This window comes from Citrus sinensis, chromosome 5 (assembly GCF_022201045.2).
Source record: "Citrus sinensis cultivar Valencia sweet orange chromosome 5, DVS_A1.0, whole genome shotgun sequence".
Lineage (NCBI taxonomy): Eukaryota > Viridiplantae > Streptophyta > Magnoliopsida > Sapindales > Rutaceae > Citrus > Citrus sinensis.
The window spans coordinates 37,537,146-37,560,681 of NC_068560.1; the positions used below are offsets into that span (position 1 = coordinate 37,537,146).

At 33.3% G+C, this 23,536-nt stretch overlaps 4 protein-coding genes and 1 pseudogene across 4 annotated transcripts; 1 reads left to right on the forward strand and 4 right to left on the reverse strand.

Annotated features, from left to right (window-relative positions):
- Window positions 1-1,091: 1,091 nt before the first annotated feature.
- On the reverse strand, window positions 1,092-1,891 carry LOC102628220 (snakin-2). Its single transcript, XM_006473593.4, has 3 exons — window positions 1,685-1,891; window positions 1,530-1,575; window positions 1,092-1,432 (listed from the first exon to the last, which is right to left on the reverse strand). The coding sequence occupies exons 1-3, from the start codon at window positions 1,769-1,771 to the stop codon at window positions 1,251-1,253; spliced, it is 315 nt and encodes a 104-aa protein (XP_006473656.2). The 5' UTR covers window positions 1,772-1,891; the 3' UTR covers window positions 1,092-1,250.
- A 6,460-nt stretch (window positions 1,892-8,351) lies between these two features.
- On the reverse strand, window positions 8,352-9,204 carry LOC102628717 (gibberellin-regulated protein 1). The gene is made up of 3 exons (XM_006473594.4): window positions 9,039-9,204; window positions 8,889-8,931; window positions 8,352-8,773 (listed from the first exon to the last, which is right to left on the reverse strand). The coding sequence occupies exons 1-3, from the start codon at window positions 9,117-9,119 to the stop codon at window positions 8,592-8,594; spliced, it is 306 nt and encodes a 101-aa protein (XP_006473657.2). The 5' UTR covers window positions 9,120-9,204; the 3' UTR covers window positions 8,352-8,591.
- A 4,562-nt stretch (window positions 9,205-13,766) lies between these two features.
- LOC102628990 (uncharacterized) lies at window positions 13,767-16,441 on the reverse strand. The gene is made up of 6 exons (XM_006473595.4): window positions 16,083-16,441; window positions 15,761-15,960; window positions 14,845-14,985; window positions 14,580-14,660; window positions 14,189-14,313; window positions 13,767-14,100 (listed from the first exon to the last, which is right to left on the reverse strand). Exons 1-6 carry the CDS (start codon window positions 16,303-16,305, stop codon window positions 14,052-14,054), a joined length of 819 nt encoding a protein of 272 aa, XP_006473658.2. The 5' UTR covers window positions 16,306-16,441; the 3' UTR covers window positions 13,767-14,051.
- A 600-nt stretch (window positions 16,442-17,041) lies between these two features.
- Window positions 17,042-18,444, reverse strand: LOC102627063 (probable alkaline/neutral invertase B; annotated as a pseudogene).
- Window positions 18,445-20,709: 2,265 nt separating this feature from the next.
- On the forward strand, window positions 20,710-23,478 carry LOC102629558 (uncharacterized). Its single transcript, XM_006473597.4, has 5 exons — window positions 20,710-21,079; window positions 21,224-21,335; window positions 21,827-21,891; window positions 21,991-22,566; window positions 23,167-23,478. The coding sequence occupies exons 1-5, from the start codon at window positions 20,885-20,887 to the stop codon at window positions 23,290-23,292; spliced, it is 1,074 nt and encodes a 357-aa protein (XP_006473660.2). The 5' UTR covers window positions 20,710-20,884; the 3' UTR covers window positions 23,293-23,478.
- Window positions 23,479-23,536: the final 58 nt, after the last annotated feature.

A 23,536-nucleotide genomic window follows, 5' to 3' on the forward strand; every position in this document is an offset into this window, starting at 1 on the left:
GCCCCTTCTTGATAGTTGAAAAAAGTGTTTGGAAGTGAAGTACTGTACGTTTTAAGTTGCAGCTACTGTAGAGTAAAAATTACAGTTGTGAAGTAAAAGTTAAGAAAAAAATTTTACTAAGCTACCAAAACCCAACTATAAATGTTATCAAACACTTTAGTAGCTGGGTTTTGGTAGCCCAACTACCTCACCACACTCCCAGACGAGCTAAAAGTAGCTTATCGTTTTTGCAAATTTTGGTTTGCACATTTGGATGTTTTACTTGTGAAGAGTCATGCCGTGTTGGAATCCTCAATTCAATTTACTTAGTTGAGGAACGTTGCAATTTTTGAAAATGAAGTACATATCATCTGTGATAGCTGCCACATTAATTAATTTATTATGGTTCATCCAAATCCTGAAATTTACAATTCTTCCAACATTAACGCTTATTTGTACTCTTGTTTGTGTAGGATTTTATTTAGCTAATTTCAACATTTTCTCCATAGGCTGCTCACGTGAACACACGCAACCACCCACCGGATTAGGTTTGGTCATTTTCACGACTGCTTAAGGAAGCTGATTCACAAATTAAATTAAATTAAATTTGAAACACATTTACCCCAAAGCAAACCAACGCATACGTGTCAATAAATTTCGCAAAAGAAGGACCCGGGTCTCTGCCTCCTAAGCCCAAGAAGGAGAGAGTAGTGGGCTGTTTAGCTGGAGCCGCACCTTTCCAATTGTGAAACAGACCCACTACTAAAAGTATCTCTCTCGCTTTAGCGTTTGGACAATTCGTTACTGTCGCAGATGATAATTTTTGGATCGAATTAATTTAACTGTGAATCTTTAACTTTAAGTACGAGGAAATTGATATATTCTCTTTTCAACATTTAATTTGTTAACTTAATCAAGTGGAGCGGTAATTACAAAGACTACATATGTATATAGCAGGCAGGCATATTAGCCTTTATTATTTTTAGGACGACTTTAGCTTTCAGTTGTGCTAAAGAGATTGTAATTGTCCACCGTCCCCGAGATTCCTCATAATATGCTTTCTTTTCTTTTCAAAGAAAGCATTGTTCTGTAAAGAGAGAACTGTGAACAAATTAACGAACAAACATTAATTTAATTAATTTGCACACAGCAATGAGCAATTAACATCGCTTTATTTAATTTGATGATATATAAATAGATGTATCACTAGCCAGTAGCCACAAGCAGCGACGGACAGGTGCATGTATCATGTATCATGCACAATCATTGTTTTAAGGGCACTTGCGTCTGCCATGGTGAGTGGTCATGGTGGCGTAGCAAGGGCAGACTTCAAGATGGCCTGAAGTGCCCGGAGGAACACACTTGCAACGGGCACAGCAGGTTCCACATGCCCTGTGACACAAGTTTGGCCTCGACGATAACTGGCACCTGGCCTTGCATGCAGCTCCACAGTCTGCAAAAATTAATTTACAAAAATTTTAAGATGATACGTAATCCAGTCAAACAGCAGTGTGTGTATGTGCCGCGCGATTGATGATAAATTTAATTACCAATTGTTGGAGTGGGATAACTGCTATCTCCTTCGTTTGTGTTAACCTGAGCGATTCATGTTATTTAGTTAATGTGTAAATAATAACTCCCTCCAAAATCAATTGATTGAGCGTCTAACAATTAATAATTTGTTATATAGAAACTGAAACTTTACCATCTGATCAGCTGCAACAAGATGGAGAACAAGAATAAGTGAGAGGATAATTGAAGCAATGAAAGCCTTGGACGACGAGATGGCCATGGCTAGCTTAAATGCTAGAAACTATTGAAAGTAGGGCTTTGATCGGAGTAACTGATACCTAGCTATTTGAAAACCTAAATTTTTCTTTTTATTTTTGGTGCAAAAATGAGAGCAAAGATGTGGGTATTTATAGCGTAAATATCAGATGGAAAGACAGGAGAGCTTGCAATAAATTATAAGAGATAAGAAGGCCAGGACTGGGAAGGTGCATGCGTGTTAACTAAGGAGATTCTCATGGTTTAATTTTGTACGCTTACTAAGCTTTTTCCAAAAAAGGAAAAAGTCATGGGCCTATCGACTGATCGACATATATGATAATAGAATCACTCGTCATGATTATCTGGCGAAGAAATGCCATTTGGAATCGTTCGGAGAGAAGCTAGCATGTTTTATTGCATGGCAACTTTGCTTTTTCATTTATCTCTTGGCTTAATTTTAATTGAAGTGTACAGTACAAGAGATGGGGAAAACATTTTCCATGAAACCTTAACACAGTGTCATCGTTAACATGGATAACTCGGGCTTTAGTTGGACTACTTTGACTGTTTGTCAGAGTCAGCCAATATCCTCCCACATTTCTTCAATATTCATAGTATTTATCACATTAAATCATCCAAGGAGAACTTGAATACTTAATTAGTAGTAATCACCCAGCCGATAAGTTTAAAATGAAAAGAGAATGGCAATAATTGAAGAGTTCGTATTTAATGTACTTCAATTATAGTCGCTGTGCCCAACTTCACATCGCCTTTTCTGCATTATTTAGTACATATATTAAAATCCATTTTCTTTTTTATTTCTCGCACAACAATATATTCCTTCTGCTACTTACCTAACCTATCCAACTGGAGTCCATACGACCAAACAAATTATTTATGAATTTAATCAAATCCAAACACGGGAAATAATTAAAGCTGGCTCCGCTACTCATTACTCACAAATTAAAATTGGAATAATGCCTACCTAGTTCATTATCATTTATTAGTGCAGGCCTTTCTAGGGTTTTAGGTTTGTTGAGGGATTCCGCGGTTTGCCAGCCAAGACTCATAATTATTTGTATATCCTTATGATAAAGAATAATGATATGCTTTACAAAATTTGTATCTTAAATAATGTGTATCATGTGGTAATAGATAATTTCTTATATCATAAGTTTGATACTCATTAAGTCATTGATGAACTTAAAACATTAAAATTGCACAATTGTTATAAAGTTTAAAATGTGCAATTAATCTTAGTCATTATATAGTTTATATTTGTAAGAATTATTACAGATCATTAATTTCCTTTCTTATAGTACAAGCTAATATTAGTGTTATTACTAATTAGTGACATACCAGGAAAATGGAAGCAGATTGTAGGATAAATGAATACCAGATATCGTTATAGGAAAGCCTAAGTGAACTTGATTAAGTTACGTTCTAATCAAAATATGATTAGATTTCGTTCTAACCTAAACAACTCAATGAAATTTTGATAACGCTTTGCAGCAAAATTAGATGATGTTATAATCCAAATGACTCGATAGAAGATATTTTGATAGATAATCCCAAAAGAAATTGTAAAAGAGGAGTTTTTATTAATAAAAAAAGTTATTCTAAAACAATGACAATACATTTTTATTTATAATAGAGTAAACATACTTTTCCAAGTTAATTTAAATAAGAAAACTATATCACAATAATATTGAAAATGAAAGACCAAAAACAAATACCATAGTTGACTCAAATTAAAAGGAAAAATAAAAAAAGACCTAAAATAATAAACTCTAGAATCTTCTAGACACGTTCTATATCATTCTCCCCCTTTTAAAGCAAACTGGTCTTCAAGTTCCTCCCGATGATAAAGATGATAAACTTGACGTGGAGCATCAATGCATCCTAGAGCTTGAACTTGTAGCTTGTTTCATCAATCTTCCTTGAAGCTTGAAAATCTTCATGCTTTATTTTCTTCTTTATCTTGTTAGTCACTCTAAAAATAGGTGAAATTTTATGTGAACGAATCATTTCTATACCTCTCAAGTCTTTTGCTTAACTCACTCAATGTACTCACTAATTAACTTTTATCTAGAAGGGCAAATTCTCTTTTAAGAGTAAACTTCTTGTCTTCAATGTGAGAGGCATAATCATTTCAATTATTGTTGGGGTCTCTTCAACTTGACTTTACTGCACAAATTCAATTATATTATTAAATTTAATGTTTAAATTAATAGTAGGTTGTACCTCTTCTTTAAAAATCTCAAATCAATGCGACCATTATCTTTTACTTTTATTGATTTTAAAAGAAATGTTCTACATCATTATAGTAAAAAAAAAAACCTATCTTCCATCAATTGCCTTATATCAAACTATTCATTTATTTATTTTGCCTTTGTTTAATCCTTAATTCTTGTAGTTGCTTCTACTAATCTAAAGTATCACCTATCAACTTAAATGATACATGGGAGATAGTAACTTTCGACAAGACATTTTGAAGAAAATCTTCCATTATGCAAATTCAGTAAAAAATATCACCATGTTATGATCAAAATCTGGGACATCTTTGATTCAAGGAGACAATGCAACCCTTAATATTCTGTCTTTATCATTCTTTTTCAAATTAAAAATAAAATCAATAACAAAACTATAAATATCCTTAACTCTTAGCTATAGGTATTGCCAACGCGTCTGGTGGCCTTGATTTAGAGTCATGAGGGTTAGATCTAGTAGATATGATGGCAAGGAATGCAACAATGGCTACAGATTGATCAGAATCGAAGTGGTTTGGTCAGAAAAGGAACTTGTGTTGGTGACGACTTATGTTAGTTTGGCAGCGGTTCTCGATTGAATTTGGACGATGGCACTTAGGATCTGTTTAGTGGCTTGAGAAACCTGTGGAGGTTTTACGGCAATGAACCGGTGGATCGCTTGCAGGTTTGGGTGATTTGCTGCGGTTCTAGTGGCAGCTACTGACTCAATTGTGTGAAGTGAGGTTGGTAGCGGTGACAATGGTGGTAGGTGTGGGATTTTTGTTGTGTTTTTTAATTTTTTGGATAAATGGCGATGGAGGATTCGTGGTGGATGGATATGATAGTCCAAAAAGTCGTGATGCCACAGTTTTGCTTGATAACCAAAATGATGTAGTGGGGTAGTTAAGAAATGAATTGAAAAGATAAATGAAAATTAGATAGGCTGGCTAAAGCAAATACTTAGGTTACACTTTAATTAAAGTCTGATTAAATTTTATTATAGCCTAAATAATGTTAGGAGATTTAGGTAAGGTTTTATAGTAAAATTAGATGATGTTCTAATTTAAATGATTTTATTAGAGAAATTTTGATAAATAATCTTAAAAAGAATTATAATGATTTTTTTATTAATTAAAAGATTATCTTAAAATAATAACAATACCTCCCTATTGATAGTTGGGTAAACTTACTTCTCCAAATTAACTCAAATAAGAAAATTAAAACACAAGAACATTGAAAAAAAAAAAATTAAACTAATTCCATAATTGACTTAAATTAAAAAAGAAAATAACAAAAAGACCAAAAAAAAAAAAACTCCAGAATCTCAATTAATATGAAACAAAGTTATGAAAGAGTCGTCTCTATATAAAATACATGCACAATCTGAATTCTTTTGCACCATTTTACTTTGCGTAGATCATTTTATATAGCACTCAATTACCATAAAAGACTTTGGTATTTACTTCTGATAATCACGATCGTCAAAACAAAGCAACAATAGCTTTTAGATCATCTCTTATACTCAATGAGTATAGTTTTCACCGCACGAGACGATGACTCTTTGGTTTTAGAACCACAAAATTTGCTTGATTCTCCAAATAGCATAGATTTATTTTTACTTGTCTGTTGCTTTAAATCTTTATCTTTACATTGTACGTACATGTACGTGCAATAAAATATGTTCTGTATAATTAATTATAACCATTTAGTGTAAGTTCATAATATCTTTCAACTCCGAATACCATAGATTTTTCTTGAAAAAGAAAAAAGAAAAAAGAAAAAAGAAAAAAGAAAGAAAAATAATGTTTTATTACAAATTAATTTTAAATACTGACACTGGGTTAGTGTACTTATGCCGAGGAGAGGGCATCCGTTCAAGTTTCAGTAGTGTATATTACAGTAATATAGCATAATGATAATATGATAAAAGATATTTAAATTGTGTTATAATAAAAAGAATTTATAGGTTAGTTTTAAACATTTAGTAGGTTTTTAATCGTATTATTGGTATTTAAAAAAGAAAGTCAATTAAATATCTTCCAATTATTAAGTACGATTTTTTATTTTTTTTTTGTTTTATTGGAGGAATAATGAGAGTACGATCGAAGACAGGCAGCGGAAGTTGCCAACTTATTTAGGTCACAGAGATACTAGGCCACACGTGCCCTAAGGGGAAGTGATTGGTTTTGAAGCTCAAAAGCTTTTGTAGACAGAGTGGGACTTGACGGAAATGATAAAAACTCATTACGAAGTAGACTTAGACCCACACACTCACAGGCCTCACAGCTGTGCAAAAGTGAACCACAGCTGTACTCCGCTCATGCAGTTAAATCAATGCAAGATGTTTAGGATAAGCACAAGAGGCGGAACAGACATCTAAATAATTAATCTCAATCAACTTTTAATATAGTCAAGACCTTAATTAATATATATTGAGGTGGTATAATTTTTGAATTACAATTGTTGTAGAAAAAATTATAATTATAAAATAAAAATTAATATTATATAGTAAATAAAATTTTTAAATAATAATTTTAATAAAATTAATAAAAATATAATAAATTTTTATCATATAAAGGTAAAATTAAATTAATCTAGTTTTTAAATTATAATAGTTAGTGTTTACAAAGCGTTTTAATACTGTCCAACTTCAATCCCAAACGATATCTAAAATTATAAATATTTGTTAAACACTATAATATTGTGTTTACAAAATTAGAATGAGAATGGACTGAAATTGGAATAGAGAATGGAAATTAGAATAAGTTATTTACTTAAACTGTAGGAATCGGAATCCGAATGAGTTAGATTGCCATTAATGTATTTATTTTATCTTAGAATTAAAATCAAAATAAATTAAATTGTTACAAATTACTAAAAAGTCCTTTATAATAATGACAATAATATTCTAAAATTAATATTTAGGTAATTTAGGAATAATAATAAAATTCACAAATCCCTTAGAAATCAATCTATCATTTTCCATTCTCAAATTTGAGTAGAGTCCACAATTCTAATTCTAATTCTAATTCTTTCTTTTATTTTGTAAAATAAACGCTGTTAATGATTCCGATTTATTAATTTGTGAAATAAAAATTACCTAAAATTATATGGATCAACTAGACACCGATTCGAAAATGTAGACCTTAAACCTTTGAAGCAGTTTTTAGGTAGATGTGAAAATCAAATGAAATTTTTGCTTCAGTTTGGTTTCATCGTTTTCCATCTTATCTCCACAAAAAGTCGACTTATAGTTATGCAACAACGTAATGTTTCCGAGACATCTTTTTTAATATTTACTAAGGCGGGCTATTAAAAATTGACGTGGGAATTAGAAGTGTTACCAGTCCCAAAAAATCCTCATCAAACCCATTTATTTAAAAATTAAAATACCCTACTAGTAATTCACAAAATAATATATTATTTCTTAACTCACATATTTTGATTAAAAAAAAAAAAAAAAAACTCCGTCTACGCCCATACTTAAGTCTTAACTCATCCCTCTTCCCACTTTCTCTCTTTTCTTTTTCTCAGTTTCATTTTTTTTGTTCATTCGAATAATTTGTTCGCCACAAATAATCAACCTCTCACATTCTCGATTTAACATCCCATATGTTTTTCTCGTTCACTTGCTCTTGAAAAGACAAGAAAAAACAAATTAGCATTGTAAATATCTACGAATTGCACTAATCCTGTATTTTCATACGGAGATTAATTAATGATAATATTATATTTGTTAGAGAACTAGTTTTCTTCTTTACACCCACAGAAAAGTTTGTGACAGCATATGAACATTCAAACATGACCAAAAATAGAATAAAATCCAATATTAAACCTATGAAGAAAAATGGAAGGAAAAAACTGTAATTATCAAATTTTAAGCATGATAATACGATGCGTTGAGATTTCATCTTAATTAAGAAGAGATGAAGAAGAAACATTAATAAGAACTGAGAAACCTTACTAAGTATTCCACTCAATTTATCCTGATGAAGAAAAAATGTGAAGAGACAAAAAGTTAGGAATGGATAATGAATTATTCATTTGATTTTACTTGTTTTTCTTTCAAAATTATACGAATGATCGATGCTGTATTGATACAAGCGCGAACTGATGGCCATCCTCAAAGAGAAAGACAAATCGGCCAAAACTTTCAGATTTTTAATAAAGTGATTTCTCTGAATCTTCTGTTTTCATTGTCGTTTTATGCAAATTTTGAATAGGGACAAATTAACTGAAACTAAATCAAAGGGGTTTACGAGCGGTGACGATAGCAGTATAGCACACCACTCGGCAACTAATTAATCATTTATTGTTGTTAGAAGATAACAAAACACGACACAAAGTAGACAATTTAAAAAGGAGAAGAAACCTCTTATTATTATTCTCTCGAAACTTATGTATCCACAAATAAGTAACATGAAATGGATTTATTTATTTATTCATAGGAATATGGATCAACTCTGTTTTCCTGGCCACAGGCAACACACACGCACACACACATATTTATACATATATAGAGAGAAAGAGAGAATGTAAGCTCCAAAAAAATTAATTAAGAAAGTAGACGACGTCCTTTCAACTTAAAATACTTCAAGGGCACTTGCGTCTGCCATGGTGGGTGGTCATATTGGCGTAGCAAGGGCAGACCTCAGTGTTGCCTGCAGTGCCTGGAGGAACACAATTGCAACGGGCGCAGCAGGTACCACATGCCCTGTGGCACAGGTTTGGCCTCGACGATAATCGGCACCTGGCCTGGCATGCACCTCCACAGTCTGATTGATTAGACAAAAAAAAAAAAAAAAAAATCAGATTAATCAGCTGTATATGAACATTAATTTAATCGAAGCAAACAGAAACAGTAGTATTAATTTGATAACATAATTTTACCAATTGTTGGTTTTGGATAACCAGTTCCTTTGCTTGAGTTAACCTGCACGTACGTATATGTATGTATTTCAGAATCATTCATGTTACAAGTTTACAAGTAACTCCAATATTCATCAATTATTTGAGCATCGAAGGTGCTGGAAACTTTACCGTATGCTCATCAGCTTCAACGAGATGAAAAACAAGTAGTGAGAGGAGGACTGAAGCAATAAGAGCTTTGGAGATGGCCATGGCTTACAAATAGTTATGCTTAGTGTCTGCTTCTCTTCTTTGCGCATAAATGAGTTTGTGAGTGTTGGTATTTATAGGGGAAAGAAATACAACAAAGGAAGGGGTAGGTGCATTCTAAGGGCATTCCTATGGTCTGTACACGTAAGTTAAAATATGAAAAAAGTGGTGGACCTACACTCTACATGAGAATCGCTTCTCCCTTGTCGGGATTATCCGGTGAAGAAATAAATGCCGTTCTGAGAAAAGCACTTTTGTGGTCGATGGCTTTTGGCTTTTGCGTTTCATTGATCTATGGGCATTGGCTGGCATTCGGTAATCGAAATTTGAGCAGAGGATGGTTTTTATTTTTAAATGAATTAAAATCAATTTCAGCGAAAACTTTAACCCACTACTTTAGTTTAGCGTGGATCAAATCATGCTTGATATATTAGTTGGACTCGTTGACTGGAACTATAAGCCTGAACTTATTTGATAATTAAATGTCACTGTTAATTTGTCACGAAAAATTTTAGAATATTTTTGATATATGCATGATATATGTAATTAAATTTAATATAACTATTATTTATATGATAATTTTTAAAATAAATATACACGTATCATAACATTATTTATTTATTGTATGACATATATAATACCTCTGATATATTTTAAAGTGATTTATCATGGTAATTGCATGCAAGTGAATCAACTATTAATTAATGGAGTTACTTGACGATCTCCAAATGTTTATTGGCCAACATCCGCCCACATATTTATTATTTATTAGTCTTCACGCATCAACAAAATAATCAACGCATTCTTAGTTGTTGGATTCTTTGACACACCCACGTATTTATCAATCTTTTATTTTAATAATTTAGAAATAAGTATATCCACTCTCATGTTGTTGAGACACTCATAATTAGTACTTACTATTACACAATTGACTGAAAGGTAAGATCAATAGTAATTACTCTTATGTTGCTGATTGTAAGGTAGCCTGAAGATAGGCCGCCCAATTAAGCAACATGGTTTTCGGCCTAAAAAATATGCAGAGGGATTATTGAAGGGAAATTTAATTGAATTGAAAGTACGCCTGCCAAACTGTACATTGACTTTGCATTATTATTGAAAGAAACCCCATTGTTTTATTCGAGCAAAATAAGATATCATTTCTTCTACTTACCTAACCTGACAGGACTCCACAAGACCGAGCAAATTAAATTAATTGGCAATTCATGAAGCAAGCACGTTCAGCTGCTCGTCATTAGTAGATTCTGTTAGTGGGTTCAGTATGCCAGCTACGAATCATAAAATTTTGTTAAAATTAAATTTTAATGAAATTAAGAAATCTTGTTACCTAAAATAAGGTTATCATATTTTTGCGTGGATGTGATGAGATCAAATCAGGCAAAGGTGATGGAGGTGAGTTTAAGTACTTAGAAGTGAATGTACCAACGTTTTGGATTCAAAATCTTAGCCAATGGTAATGCTAGTTACACTATTCACCACAAAGCTTTAACTATCACATGATTGACTAAGCAAGATATACATACTACGTATTTATTTTTTTGTGAGAGCAGCATTCATAATCAGAAAATGATCGAAAATAGGCGGTGTCCGAAATTGCCAACCGAACTGGCTGACAAAGATATAGGGAACTCTGTGGAAGTGATTGGTTTTGGGGACCGGAGCCGGACCTTGTTAAAGATTTTCGAAACAGATTGTGACTTCATAGAAAATGGTACAGTATATATATATACTCGAAAACTCCTAAGAATTGACTTGAAAGTTGAATCAATGATCCCCAGGCCGCCACCCCCACTCAGAAGAGCTCGACTTGAAAAACAGCTGTACAAAATGCAACACAGCTGGACTCTGCTCATGCGAATTGAATTCAATCAACGCGACGCGTTTACGTGGAAAAAGATGGGAACTTATCTCATCTGTCACACTCAACGGCCCACACTTAATTGGAATAAGTACGTGTAAGTCGGTGTGGGTGTGGCGACGAAAATGAACAAAATGCGAACAATGCTTTTCTCGCTTAAACAGAGTTATGATCGATTGATGACTTCTCGCATTTATTAATTAGTTAGCACCTTTGGACGAATAAGATTTGGCTTAGAGATCTTATTTTATTTGGAATTTGATTAAGATGGCTCTGCAATCGTTAGCTGAAATTTGGAGATATCATTTGAACCAAAACCCAAACCATATATAAAATGAGTAATGATACAGCCACAAACTCTTGTACAAACTTATTTTGTACAAACTGACGTGGCATTAATTCATTGGTTGAATGAAAATATAAATGAATAAAAACAAATCACGTGGGCCAAGTGATATTTAATTCAACCAATCTTCTCATGCCACATCAGTTTGTACAAAATAAGTTTGTACAAGAGTTTGTGCCTGTATCATTACTCATATAAAATACAACAACTCAAAAGAATCGGTAATTATATTTATTGTTGTAGGACCTGAGTATATATACCAAACCTGAACTTCTAAAGACATACGTATGTTCCATAATTGTTAGATTGCCTTTGGCTCTGTCAAGCCATAGAGTTATATAAATTAATGTTAAACTAAGTAAACTACACATATTAGAGCCATTTCTTTATCAAAAAAGCATAAACTGTACATGTTATAATTTAGAAGTCAGATGCCAAAACTGCACGCGAAACTGCACCATGGAAATAATGTGGATACGGTTTACTGAATACGTTTCATTTTTCCTTTTCATAGTGTACATGCAAGTAAACTTTCGAATGGTAACATATCAGGGTTAAAAAAATAAACAAATAAATTCCAAGTTCTGTCCTAAATATGAGTTTAAGTAGTTGATTTTGATAATCTTTTTGCACTTGTGTTGTGTTTAATAAATTGAAATCGGTGAGGGCATGAATGAAAATGAGCTGAAATAGGAATGGAGAATGAGAATTATAATAAATTATTTACTTTGAACTGTAGGAATCAAAATGAATTTGATTGCCATTAATGTATTTACTTTGTCTTGAAATTAGAATCAGAACGAATTAAATCGTTACAAATTATTAAAAAATCCTTAATAATAATGACAATACTATTAATTAAAACAATAAAATTAATAAATTTTAATAATAATAATTAAATTAATAAATTTTAATAATAATAATTAAATTAATAAATTTTAATAATAATAATAATAAAATTAATAATAATAAATTTTAATAATGATAGTATTTAAAAATAATAATAACAATAATTAAAATATTAAATTTAATATAATTTAATAATAAATAATAATTTAAATAAATTTTATTAATTATTATTATTATTAATGTTATTCAAAATATATTTTTTATTATTTTAATTACTATTATCATTAATTTAATTATTATTATTAATAAATAAAAAAGACATATTTGCAAATAATACAAAAAATTTAGGTATTTTCATTAATTTTATAGGGACCAAAATACAAAAATGTCAAAAATTGATTGTGAGCAACTTGAAAATTATAAAAATTTAATGGGATAAAATGAGAAATCTAGGGAATGAGAGAATAGTTCCCAGGGGATTCCCAAATTTGGGTGAGACTCATGATTCTGATTCTGATTCCCATCTCTATCTTACGAAGTAAATGCTGCCATTAATTCCAATTTCGGAATCTAATTCCCTAATTTATGAAGTAAACACTGACACAACCCTTATTTCTAGTGTTATCTTTCCAATTTTGTACAACAGGCCGTTTTCTAGCGTCATGAGAAATGATAATTGAGGTGCACTGACACGACCCTGTATCATCAGTTCCTCAATTGCACATCACAAGTAGGGGTGTCAAAAAAGCCCATCCGGACCGGGCCCGGCCAATCTGATCCGGGCAAAACCCGAACCGCATGCACATAAAAATCAAACCCGGATTTGAAATTCTCAAACCCGGACATTTCCGAGCCCGTGTCCGAGTTCAAAACAAAAAACCCAGAACCCAGACCAGACCCATTTTTTAATAAATTAAAAAATTATAAATATATTATATATAAATATATAATTATGAATTTATAATATATTGGATGTTATTTAAATTTATTGTGTTCTTGAATTTAATTTATTTATTTTATATATAGATTGAATTTGTTTAAATTAGAAATTAGATGAATTTAAGTACTATAAAGTAGATTTAAATAATTTTTATTTATCATTTGTGCAAAATTTGCATTGTTAGTGTGTTATATATTTGTATTTGACTATTTTCTTTTTTAAAGTTTGAGATTGAATGAGTTTATTTGATTATTTTCTTTTTTAAAATTTGCATTGTTAGAGAAATGAAAAAAAAAATTGAAGAAAAAAAATTGAAGTTATCACATGCGGGTTTAGAAAGCCCGGACCGCACCCGGAAAAACCGAGTTTTAACCCGGGTCCGGTCTTGCATTTCTCTCATCCGGTCCAGTCCGGTCCCGGGCAACACCAAAACCCGGACCAGACCCGGATTTTACCAAGCCTAAAATCACAAGGCATATCAGGTGGCCCAAAAAAAAAATATAAAAAAAAAAATCTGCATTTTAAATCAAAGAACAATCTGACCAGCCTGCTCTAGGAGCAATTTGTATGTATGACTGATTAATTGCCAAATTAAAGAGATTAGCTTCAGAATGAAACACTACTCAAGAAAAAAAAATGTAATCTTAAATTCGGCAACGTTGGTTAAATAAGAAGGGGATACTCCTATAGTTCCAATTGATCACAACAAAATAACTAATATTAGATTATCTCTCGCGCCAGAATATAACTCATCCCTAACTTTAAAGTCCAACTAGCATAACTCTACAGCTGCCAACAAGAAAAATGTGTACAAAGTATCATGAATCAATGAAGTGAGACTTGAGAAGAGCAAGGCAAACACATACCCAACTTCCAATTATTCAATATCCCAGTTTACTCATTTTGTAAACTTAACCATTAAATTCATACCACTCCAGATGGAAGTCGCAGAACAAGTTGTCCACCAATAAGGCTGCAACAAGATCACATTGTATAAAATGGCCTGAAATTTCAAATTTGGAACCTTAACGGTATACAAAAGGTTGATGCTCAATACCCACCTTTTCACATAGTAGTAACAAAAGTCTGCAAGAATGAAGGTTTGGACAATTTCAGAGAGGAGAACCATGGATGGCCATAATCCATAACCCAAGGCTGTCAATAAACGTCCTCGTGTATCCAAAACCTAATTAAACAAAAGATGTCACCTTAGACAAACTATGAATGTGAATCAAATCTACGTCTGTCACAACGGACCCTCACTTGAAAAAGATATCTAAATGCTATTGCCCGAGCACAAAATAGAGGATAATTAATGTTGACAGATAAATATATTCAATATTATCAGAGATCAGTACACATTAAAGTAGACAATATTGATCAAACCACAGCAAGGCAAATCATACACTCAGACACAAAATCTACAGGACTTGGATGTTTGTAGAGTCAAACCTGAAGGATCCAATGTGCACAACTGAGAAACCTTGCAACTCCAAGGGCAAATACATAATGTGCCGTGAATGGTTCAACAATCTATGATGTAGAGAAATGAAAGGAAACAAATTGTAAATCTATTTATAGAAGGGGGGAAAAAAGATCAACAGAAAATTGGTCGGAATTTCAGTGTCAAAGACATTAGAACGATTTTTGTAAATCCTAAGATACGAACAAGCAATAATACAAAAAATAAACAAAGCTATAACCGGGCCAATCAAACCTTTGTGTTCTGCATGACTCGTAGCTGGGGTAAGACTGAAACGGCTTCAAGATAGACACAGAAAGCCCAAGAAATCCGATTAACTAAATGATGATGGGTTGATGGATGAATGAGAAAAGATAGAACAGCACAAGGTATCAACTACATCGAGGTAAAAAAAGCGAGAGTCAGAAGACCAACACAAAATAAATTCACGAAACTTTTAACAAACAAATTAAATGAATAACACAAAAGGCTTAAAAAAATATGATTTTTTAATAAGCCTACAAATAAATAGCAGATCCAAGAAAGTCTGCAGGGACAATAGAAGACACGTGAAGCAATGAAACCAAAGGCAAACCAAGATGCAAAGAGCTACACCAAACTAGATGCAAAGTTTTAATTTCAGTTCAAGTAACTCCATAATTGAGATAATTAACAAAGTAAAGAAATATCCCAAAAAACGTAAAGAATTAGAAAACCAGATTCCTGAGTACAAAATATGTAAGCTAAACACAGGTTGAGGAAAGTTTAAGATGCGTTTTAGACCTCATAATAAACACAGTGAGAGCATGATTGCCGATAAGCCCATTAGTTGAGTTCCAGCATGTTTTGATTCTGGACTATAAATTGTTTGGAATGTGAAAAAAGGTATCAACATCTGAAATGCAATTCTCCATAGAAACACTCATCAAACTACTAAAAAAATGTTTTAAGCACTTAACAAAAAGCAGAACAAGAGCTTAGAAATTCAATTTTCAAACTAATCAACATATGTGTAAGCTAAGGGAAGTGCCCAAAACTGAATCTTAGGGTTTCTCCATCCTAGCTTTCGCAGACATTGAGCCATCATCAATTATTGCAAGAAAAAGAAAACGCCACAGTTAATATTCAAAGCAAGCAGGCAACATTCATGACACTAAATGAGAGGACTTACAACATAGTAAATAGCAAAGTTGTCTTTATCATCCATGTAACTGGCCCTCAATTTAAAACGCATCATATAAATAACCCAAAGGGTTGTCACCAATGTAGCTGAATCAAGTAGCGTATGTATATCATATTCCATTACAAAACTGCAATAGAGCCTAACAGCTAAAAAGATGGCCGTTAGTTCCTGAGATTTAAGTGACAATCCTGCATACAGATAATAAATAAACCCATAAATTACGGCCCTCGATCAAAATGGTAAATCGATAATAATAACACTGAAAATTGATCCCGTAATTCTTCAGAAAATGACCAGATTCAGAACAAACCAGCACAAGTTCTCTCCTTAGTGAGCTTGTAAATGAGAACGGAGATTCCAATAGCGTGAGCGGCCTCGGCAACAACAAAAAGGCTGTCGTGATCTTCGACCACCATTCTTAGAAAAACTAAAGCTGCTAAGGCCGTGATTACCGCCAAAAATATCTTAATCTTCGGAGGCTGCCGGCGAACCCACGTCGCCGCCGCGTGGATCGGCGTCTTATAACCCTTCATTTGATTATTATTTGTTACTCCTAGTGGACACACTACAGTTTCGTTGGAGTTTTTAAGGGAAAGATAATACGAGAAGAAAATAATCTTAATGCTCTCTTAATCAATTTTTAATTTGATAATTAGCGTCTTAGATTGGATGCGCGTCAAAAGTACTCGAGGGGAGAAGAAACAAGAGGACGGACATCACATTGGAATTTAATTTCGTCATAGCCGGACACGTGGAGGCCAGTAAAAGTTGGTGCGAGTTGGATTAATGGCTTATGGGCAGTTGCACTTATCGGATAATTTTGGTCAGCTACCCACAGGAGTGAAGATAGTTCCAAGGCCACCCCACTCAGTTTTCTTTGGATAATAATTCAATACTGAACTAAATTTATCCCAAATTTTATAATTTAAATACTTTGCACTCACATCTTAAATGCTCAAATCCTGATCATTGATACACTACTTAAAATAAAATTATTTGAGCCACTAATCTCATTATTCTCCTCTATGTCCAATAATCATCAAAATTCTACTATGCCAACAATAATCATCGTCCATATCGAGCATCTTGTAATTCTCATAGTGTATTTTTCTAAGCTAATCCTAATAGATTACAAATTAATTGAAAAAAAGACAGCCAACCAATTATAGAGTCGAATTTTTTGTGCTGCAGTCCCACCAATCAGATCGTAAAGTGCACGAAATTGCTTGCATGTATAAAATACACGAAATGGCATTGTCTACTTCAAAATCTAAGGATTCTTACTACTGTTGAAATAAAGAAACGGACGCACAAATAAGAAAAGTAAAAGCTCAGAGGTATCAAAACGTCCACGAAGTGGATTTTTTCACTAGAGGCCTCGAGAGAAATCATACCCAGAAGAGAATGATCTTCAAGCATAATTTTGGCCACCAAGAAACCAGCAATGGACCATGTCTGAAATTCACAAGCCTGCTTCCCAACATAACGACCATGCTTTCCGTCGTAGTACTCAGGCCAATGATCTTTAGACATTCGGCTTTCGGCAAGTTCAGCGGCGCGTCTCGCAATTTGGGGCCATCCAGTGTTAATACAGGCTGCAGTTAGCGGTTTAGTTTATTTATCAGTTATGATAGGATAAGATAATTAGAAGGTCACCTGGCCAAGATCCTCCATCGCGATGACTCCACTTAGTATTGTTTGGGTCACAGCCGGTTACAATTCGCAATTCATGGCTTTCAATGGGGGGATAGCAAATCCTCAAAGGCATTTTTCCAACCAATTCTTCCCAGCGGGATTTGACGAGATCCATAATGGCTGCAGCTTGTTCAGGGGTGGCCAAAGATGATAGAATTGCCGCACAATTTCCTAAACAAAACCAACAAAAATCCATTCTTGTATGACTCACATTTCCAATTAGAGAATCCGGCATTACATTGAATTTGTTAACTGCTGTATGAGAGTACTCCTGTGTTTTATACCTGTATATGTCATTAAGCTGCTTCATATCAAGCCAAAAGAATCTGCTGTATGGAGAGTCTTCAATACGACGTTCGTTAAGATTTCTAACCTTCCACTCATTACAAAAGCCAAGGCACTATAGCAACAAAATCTCAAACAAAATCCTGCCCGTGCCACGCACGACAACAAAACAAATTAAACTAAGGACTTAATTTTCTGTCAAAGAATGCATGGCCTTGTGTATAATATACATTTGTAGCACCAAAACACTGTATATATTTTGTGAAGAAATTAAAAGAGACTCGCCTGATTATAATTAGTTCCTCAGCAGAGTGGTCCTGTGCAGCAATTGTCCCAACTAGCTGCTCACGTAAGTAAAACAAGGAACGCCTCAAGGCTCCCCCTGCATAAGCTACCATGGGATGCGAATCAATGTAACTGTACGTTTGATCTAGGCGTATCAAAGCCGGACATTCTACCTAGTGGAGATACATTCTCAAGACGGTCTATTATACGAGAGGATAAAGGAATCGACAATTCACTGAATGATCTTTCATCCAAGGATCTCTTCGTCTTTATATTTTTATAGGTCTAGGTCTATCCAAGAACCTAAATATATCAAAGTCTTCAATTCCAAGTATCGCGTTCGTGCCTGCCGTCTCGAGTCCTTTAACACTTCCATTCTGAGTCCCACCCACAGCAATTGGAGCCATTGTTTCTTGGTTTCTAAAACTAGAAAGGAACGGACCAAATGGTAGTTTAAAGTTTCAACTTATCCCAAATTTTGGGTACGACAATCATAGAGATGCAGGCACTTTAGGGATGATGATTCATTGGTAGCCAACTTAGATTTAAACAAATTTTTACCGAGGTAGAAATTTGTGAAAATTAAACCAAGCTTTTTTAACAAAGAAAAGCTTTATGATAAATTTGGCCAAAACGTGTTGACAAATTAGTTAGAAATTAGATACCGAATACAGCACACACCAATCATCTTGACAATTTACTAGAGTGGGATTTCTTATTTAAATAATATATTCTAATAATTGTTAATGATACAATTATTTTCTCCTGCTCCCGTTAATGTTGGCATATTGCCGAACCACGTTAAATTTTATGTCCTTTATTTTTCTTGTGATTATTTTGTACTCTTGAAGTCTTGATTCTACATTTTCACGCACAACAAGTAATATCAGAATTGACTGTTCGTACTTGAGATCGACGTAACTGTTCACGTATACGATATTATTTCTGTATACAATATTGTTCACGTACCACACAACATCAACTATCTGCATTTAATCCACAAAAAGATAGTGTGTGTGTATATATTTCTTCCCAAGTTAACAACATAACCGCTGCTCATGGATGTATATAAACTGGAATGTACTACGTTGAAAGCTCAACAAACTCACCAAATCAAATGCATATATTTTCCAGAAAATCAAATACATACACCGAATACCTACTAAAAATGCATAAAAGATCATAAGCAGAAAACATAACAGAAGAAGAAAAGCAATGGTAGCTAGCATGCCAATTCTGCAACACTGGATTACACACGCCAACGAGGAAGCTATGGCTCCGCTTACGGAGACTCAGTAACAAAAACCACCTAGCAACAAGAAACTACACCACCTCAATTCGTGGGCATCAACGAATGAAAGAAACTTGCTGAATCCATTATCGGTATTTTCATATGTGATAGCTATCTAGTACCATAATAAAAATACTAACTGTAAAATAAAATTTACAGCTTGAACCGGTACACAGTGAGCGTGACTGGTTGTAATCAGGAAGGATATATCTTGCAAGAACCGATAAATGGCTTTGAAAGTCCTGGGATTTCTCTCATAATCTTGTAATCTCAACTCTGTAAGACGAATATATATTAGCATTGTCTTGTATCATGCAACAATGAATTTCAGAGATGTTTGGCGGGTAGTTCGTAAATCATCCTTAGTTCGTACATCATGCATTCCAAAATATATTATGTATAAATGTGTACTTTAATACAGGTGAATGTGAATAAAAATGTGTAATACAGGTGAAAAATACAAAACATTTCTCAAACACATAGTTCGGTTCATTTTGCCTCTAAATCGAACTAAGGACTAGACTAAATCGAATAGAAACAGTTCGGTTCGGTTCTTCAGTTCAATTCACGTTCGATTTAAATTATAATGAACTGAACCATCAGCAAATTGTTTGTTCAGTTTTTTTTTTTTTTTTTTTATGGTTAACATGAATTAATGTTTCATAAACTTCGCTACACTAAAACTAAAAGTCTCCTTTTTTAAAAAAAAAAAAATAATAAGGTGGCTATCATATAAAAGTTTGAATGTTGCCAAAAAATTAAAAATAAAAATGACAGCCTCCAAGCTAAGCAAATTGAGCGTCATTAGTTGAGTAGGAAAAAACTGGGTGATTGACTCAAATCGACATTTTATAGAAAACATAGGCCACACTTGAACTTGATAATAATATATTGAGGTTATGATATGAATTGTATCTGTTATCCAATTAGTGTATGTACTTGAATATTTAAAACTCTTATGAAATCCTGTTGTTATTTTTATAGTACTTATTTTAAAAATAATAGAGAAAAGATGAAAACATTGTAATAAAGTTAATTAAATTTTAAACATAATTTTTTATATATTAAAATCTCATCATTAGGTAATTTATTTATTTATTCTCTCAAAATTATCTAAAAAAAATTAATTATATCTTAAATTAGGTTTTAAATACGGGAGGGTCATGATTTACTGGCATAAAGATATTAAAATTTGGTTAAATCCATAATTATTCTTTAATGTAGTTTCTTCTAATAGTAGAACTATGATCATAAAAATAAGGTTTTAAAGGAGTCAAAAAGTACTACTGGGCTACAAAACTAATGGGCCGAATATATTGCAGTGGCGTTTTTTTTTTCCTGTACAAATTGCCCAGTTAACAAAAACTTGTATGTCATTTAGAATTAGAGAGTCGGGAGTTCAGTTCCCCATGCCCCATTCTTCTTTATTTATCTCTTTTAAAATAGGCCAGGACTCGACCGTTGAATCTCAACGGTACTATTTTGCTCAACACTGAAGAGCGCTAATTTCTTCTTCTGCTTCACAATCTTTTGCTCTAAATTACAAATTTTATCGAATGGGAAAAACAACGCGCTCTCAAGCCTCTTTGGAACGTCAAAAACGGGACAAAATCTTGGTCAAAATGTTGAAGTCCCAACAAGAACAGATCGAAACTCTCGTTAAAGAGAGAGAGATTCTCGAAGATCACTTAAAGATGCAACATGATAAGTGGGTATCTGATGTTCGTCTCTACGAAGATCATATCTCTCAAGTAAGCCCGGAGTTTTGTTGATTTTTGAAGCGGGGGTTTTGAATTTTTTGTGATTATTTATGTATTTATTTATTTCTTTTTTACTTTTAAGGTTTAATTGATATTTTGTTTATGGGGATCTTCTTGCGATCGTTTCGTTTGTAGATGAAGAGTGAAATTGTGTCACAAGAACTGATACACTTGCTTGATGCGGCGAAGTCTGATATGGTAGTGGGATTGAAGCTTAGAGAGGCTTCTCTTTTAAAGCTTATGTTAGGTCAGTATTTGTTGTTTATGTGTGTTCTTGTTTATTTATTTATTTATTTCTTTTCACATTATTGGTTCTATTTTTGGGATCTTTGCAATTAATCATAGTATTTAAGTTCTCTCCAACACTGATAGTCTAATATGGTGAGTTGAATTATGAATTATCTGCTAACCAAGAAAACGTATCAGTCCTATAACATGTGAATTCAGCAGAAACAAGTTAGACCTGGTTAATTGGGATTGCGAGTGAGGGGCTAAATGGGTTAATTTGGTTTGAGTTTGTTGGGAATTTTCATTTAAATTTACTCTTTATAATATCAATGACACTGTCTTCTCCATTTTATATTAGTTACTGTGGCTGGGGCAACAATCATACACTTAGTAGTATTTTTACTCAAAAGTTTTCGGATGATTAGGTATTGAGGAGTATACTTATTAAGAGGCTCGACGTTCTAGTTTAACATAATAAAATGAATTTCATTACATTGTTCGTAATTGCAGAGTACACAGATGATCAGTTAGCAGATTTCATGGCCTGGTTTGACTTACTCAGACAAAAACCAAAAGTATGATCCTTTACTTTTTCTTTTTCTTTTTTCTCCCTGGAGATCTTTAAGGATTTTTTTTTTTAATTTTATTATGTAGTGATATTTTAATGTTTGCAGGATGGTGAACCGAAATCAATTGAGGTGTCTGCATTCTTGGATGAGAGGGCATTTCTATGGAACCAGTATAAGGTAATGGAAAATGATCTCACAAGTAAAATTAATAGCAAGCGTGCAGAAGTCGATCGAGCAAATGAAAGGATTGAGAAACTTCTTGCTAGCACGGAGCAGCTTCAGCTGTCTAACAATGAGAAGGATGAAACTATTGCAAAATTAAAAACACAAATTGCTCAGATGGAGACTGGTTCGAAAAAATGGAATACCGAAATCTCCAGACTTACTCAGGAGTTGGAGCTGTTGAGAAAGTCTAGAACTGCTTCGGATACACCAGTCTTAAATCGTTGCACTCGCATAGCAGGAGCTACAACTTCAAATGCAGGGGACAGTGTTCAGAATAGAAGTAGTACTGCTGGGATAAAAGGGCGGTTAAGAAAGTCTGGAAGTTCTTCGGTGACGCCTCTGTCAAATTATTCCACAACAACAGCTCAAAGTCTGGGAGGCAAGAATGGAGATAATGTTGTTGTGAATAAACAAATGCCAGCTGCACAAGTCCCTCTTCATGTGGACTCTGAAAAGGTACTTATGAGTTGATTATTACCTAAGTTTCAAAATTGGCTTTTCTTTTACTTTACTGAGTTACTTGTCGACTTAGATTCATGTGATCATTTTCTGCTTATTTCTGGATGCTTTTTGGATACATCAATTAAAATCTAAAGTAAATTTTACCTTTCCCAAATGTGTTTTATGCAACATTAGCATGGCTTTTTGCAAGGGACATCTTACATTCTTACTCTAGTTTATTATGAACTGATGCGACAATCCTTTTAGATTTGATATTCAAGACTTAAATCAGCCTTATTAAATTGTGATTGAAGTTGGTATCATGTGATCAACTAAAAGGAAGAGTAACTTATGTGACTACTTGGCTAGTTCTCAGCCAAAGCCAGTACATTTATTATCTATCTTTTAGTTTAGTTAGAGGGATATCAGAATATGACAATAACTTTGCCATAATGTTAAAACACCCACATTTGTTTGGTTGGGGTTTACTATACCAGAAGGGCATTATCACAAGTAAAGTCTTGTTGTTCAATGTAAAAGTAGAATAGATGAAATAATGAAATATCCCTTTATTTATTTTCATGTAAGCTCATCAAACAAATCTCTGTCGATCAGGTAACCAGAAGTTCAAAGAGAAAAGCAGTTGATGTAATTCCCATTTTGGACACTCCGAAGTTGTTCTCGTCTAAATTTAAATTTCCCAAATTGAAGAACTCGCTTCCTCATCTAAATGTGAGATGATCCTTCTAAACGGTGCCGCTGCACAAAATTAGACAACGTGTGGCTATATTTTTTTTGTGTTTGTTCAATGGGCTTCACTACCAGCTCTCTCTCTCTCTCGTTGTATTTTCTCTAGTGTCTTCGTGGATTTGATGTAAATTATATACTCAGTACCGTGGAGGTAAATATATCTGTAATTCACAGTTTCATGACTCCTTTTAAGCTCACATCTCTGTACTTGTTTATGAGGAATAGTTCAATGGAG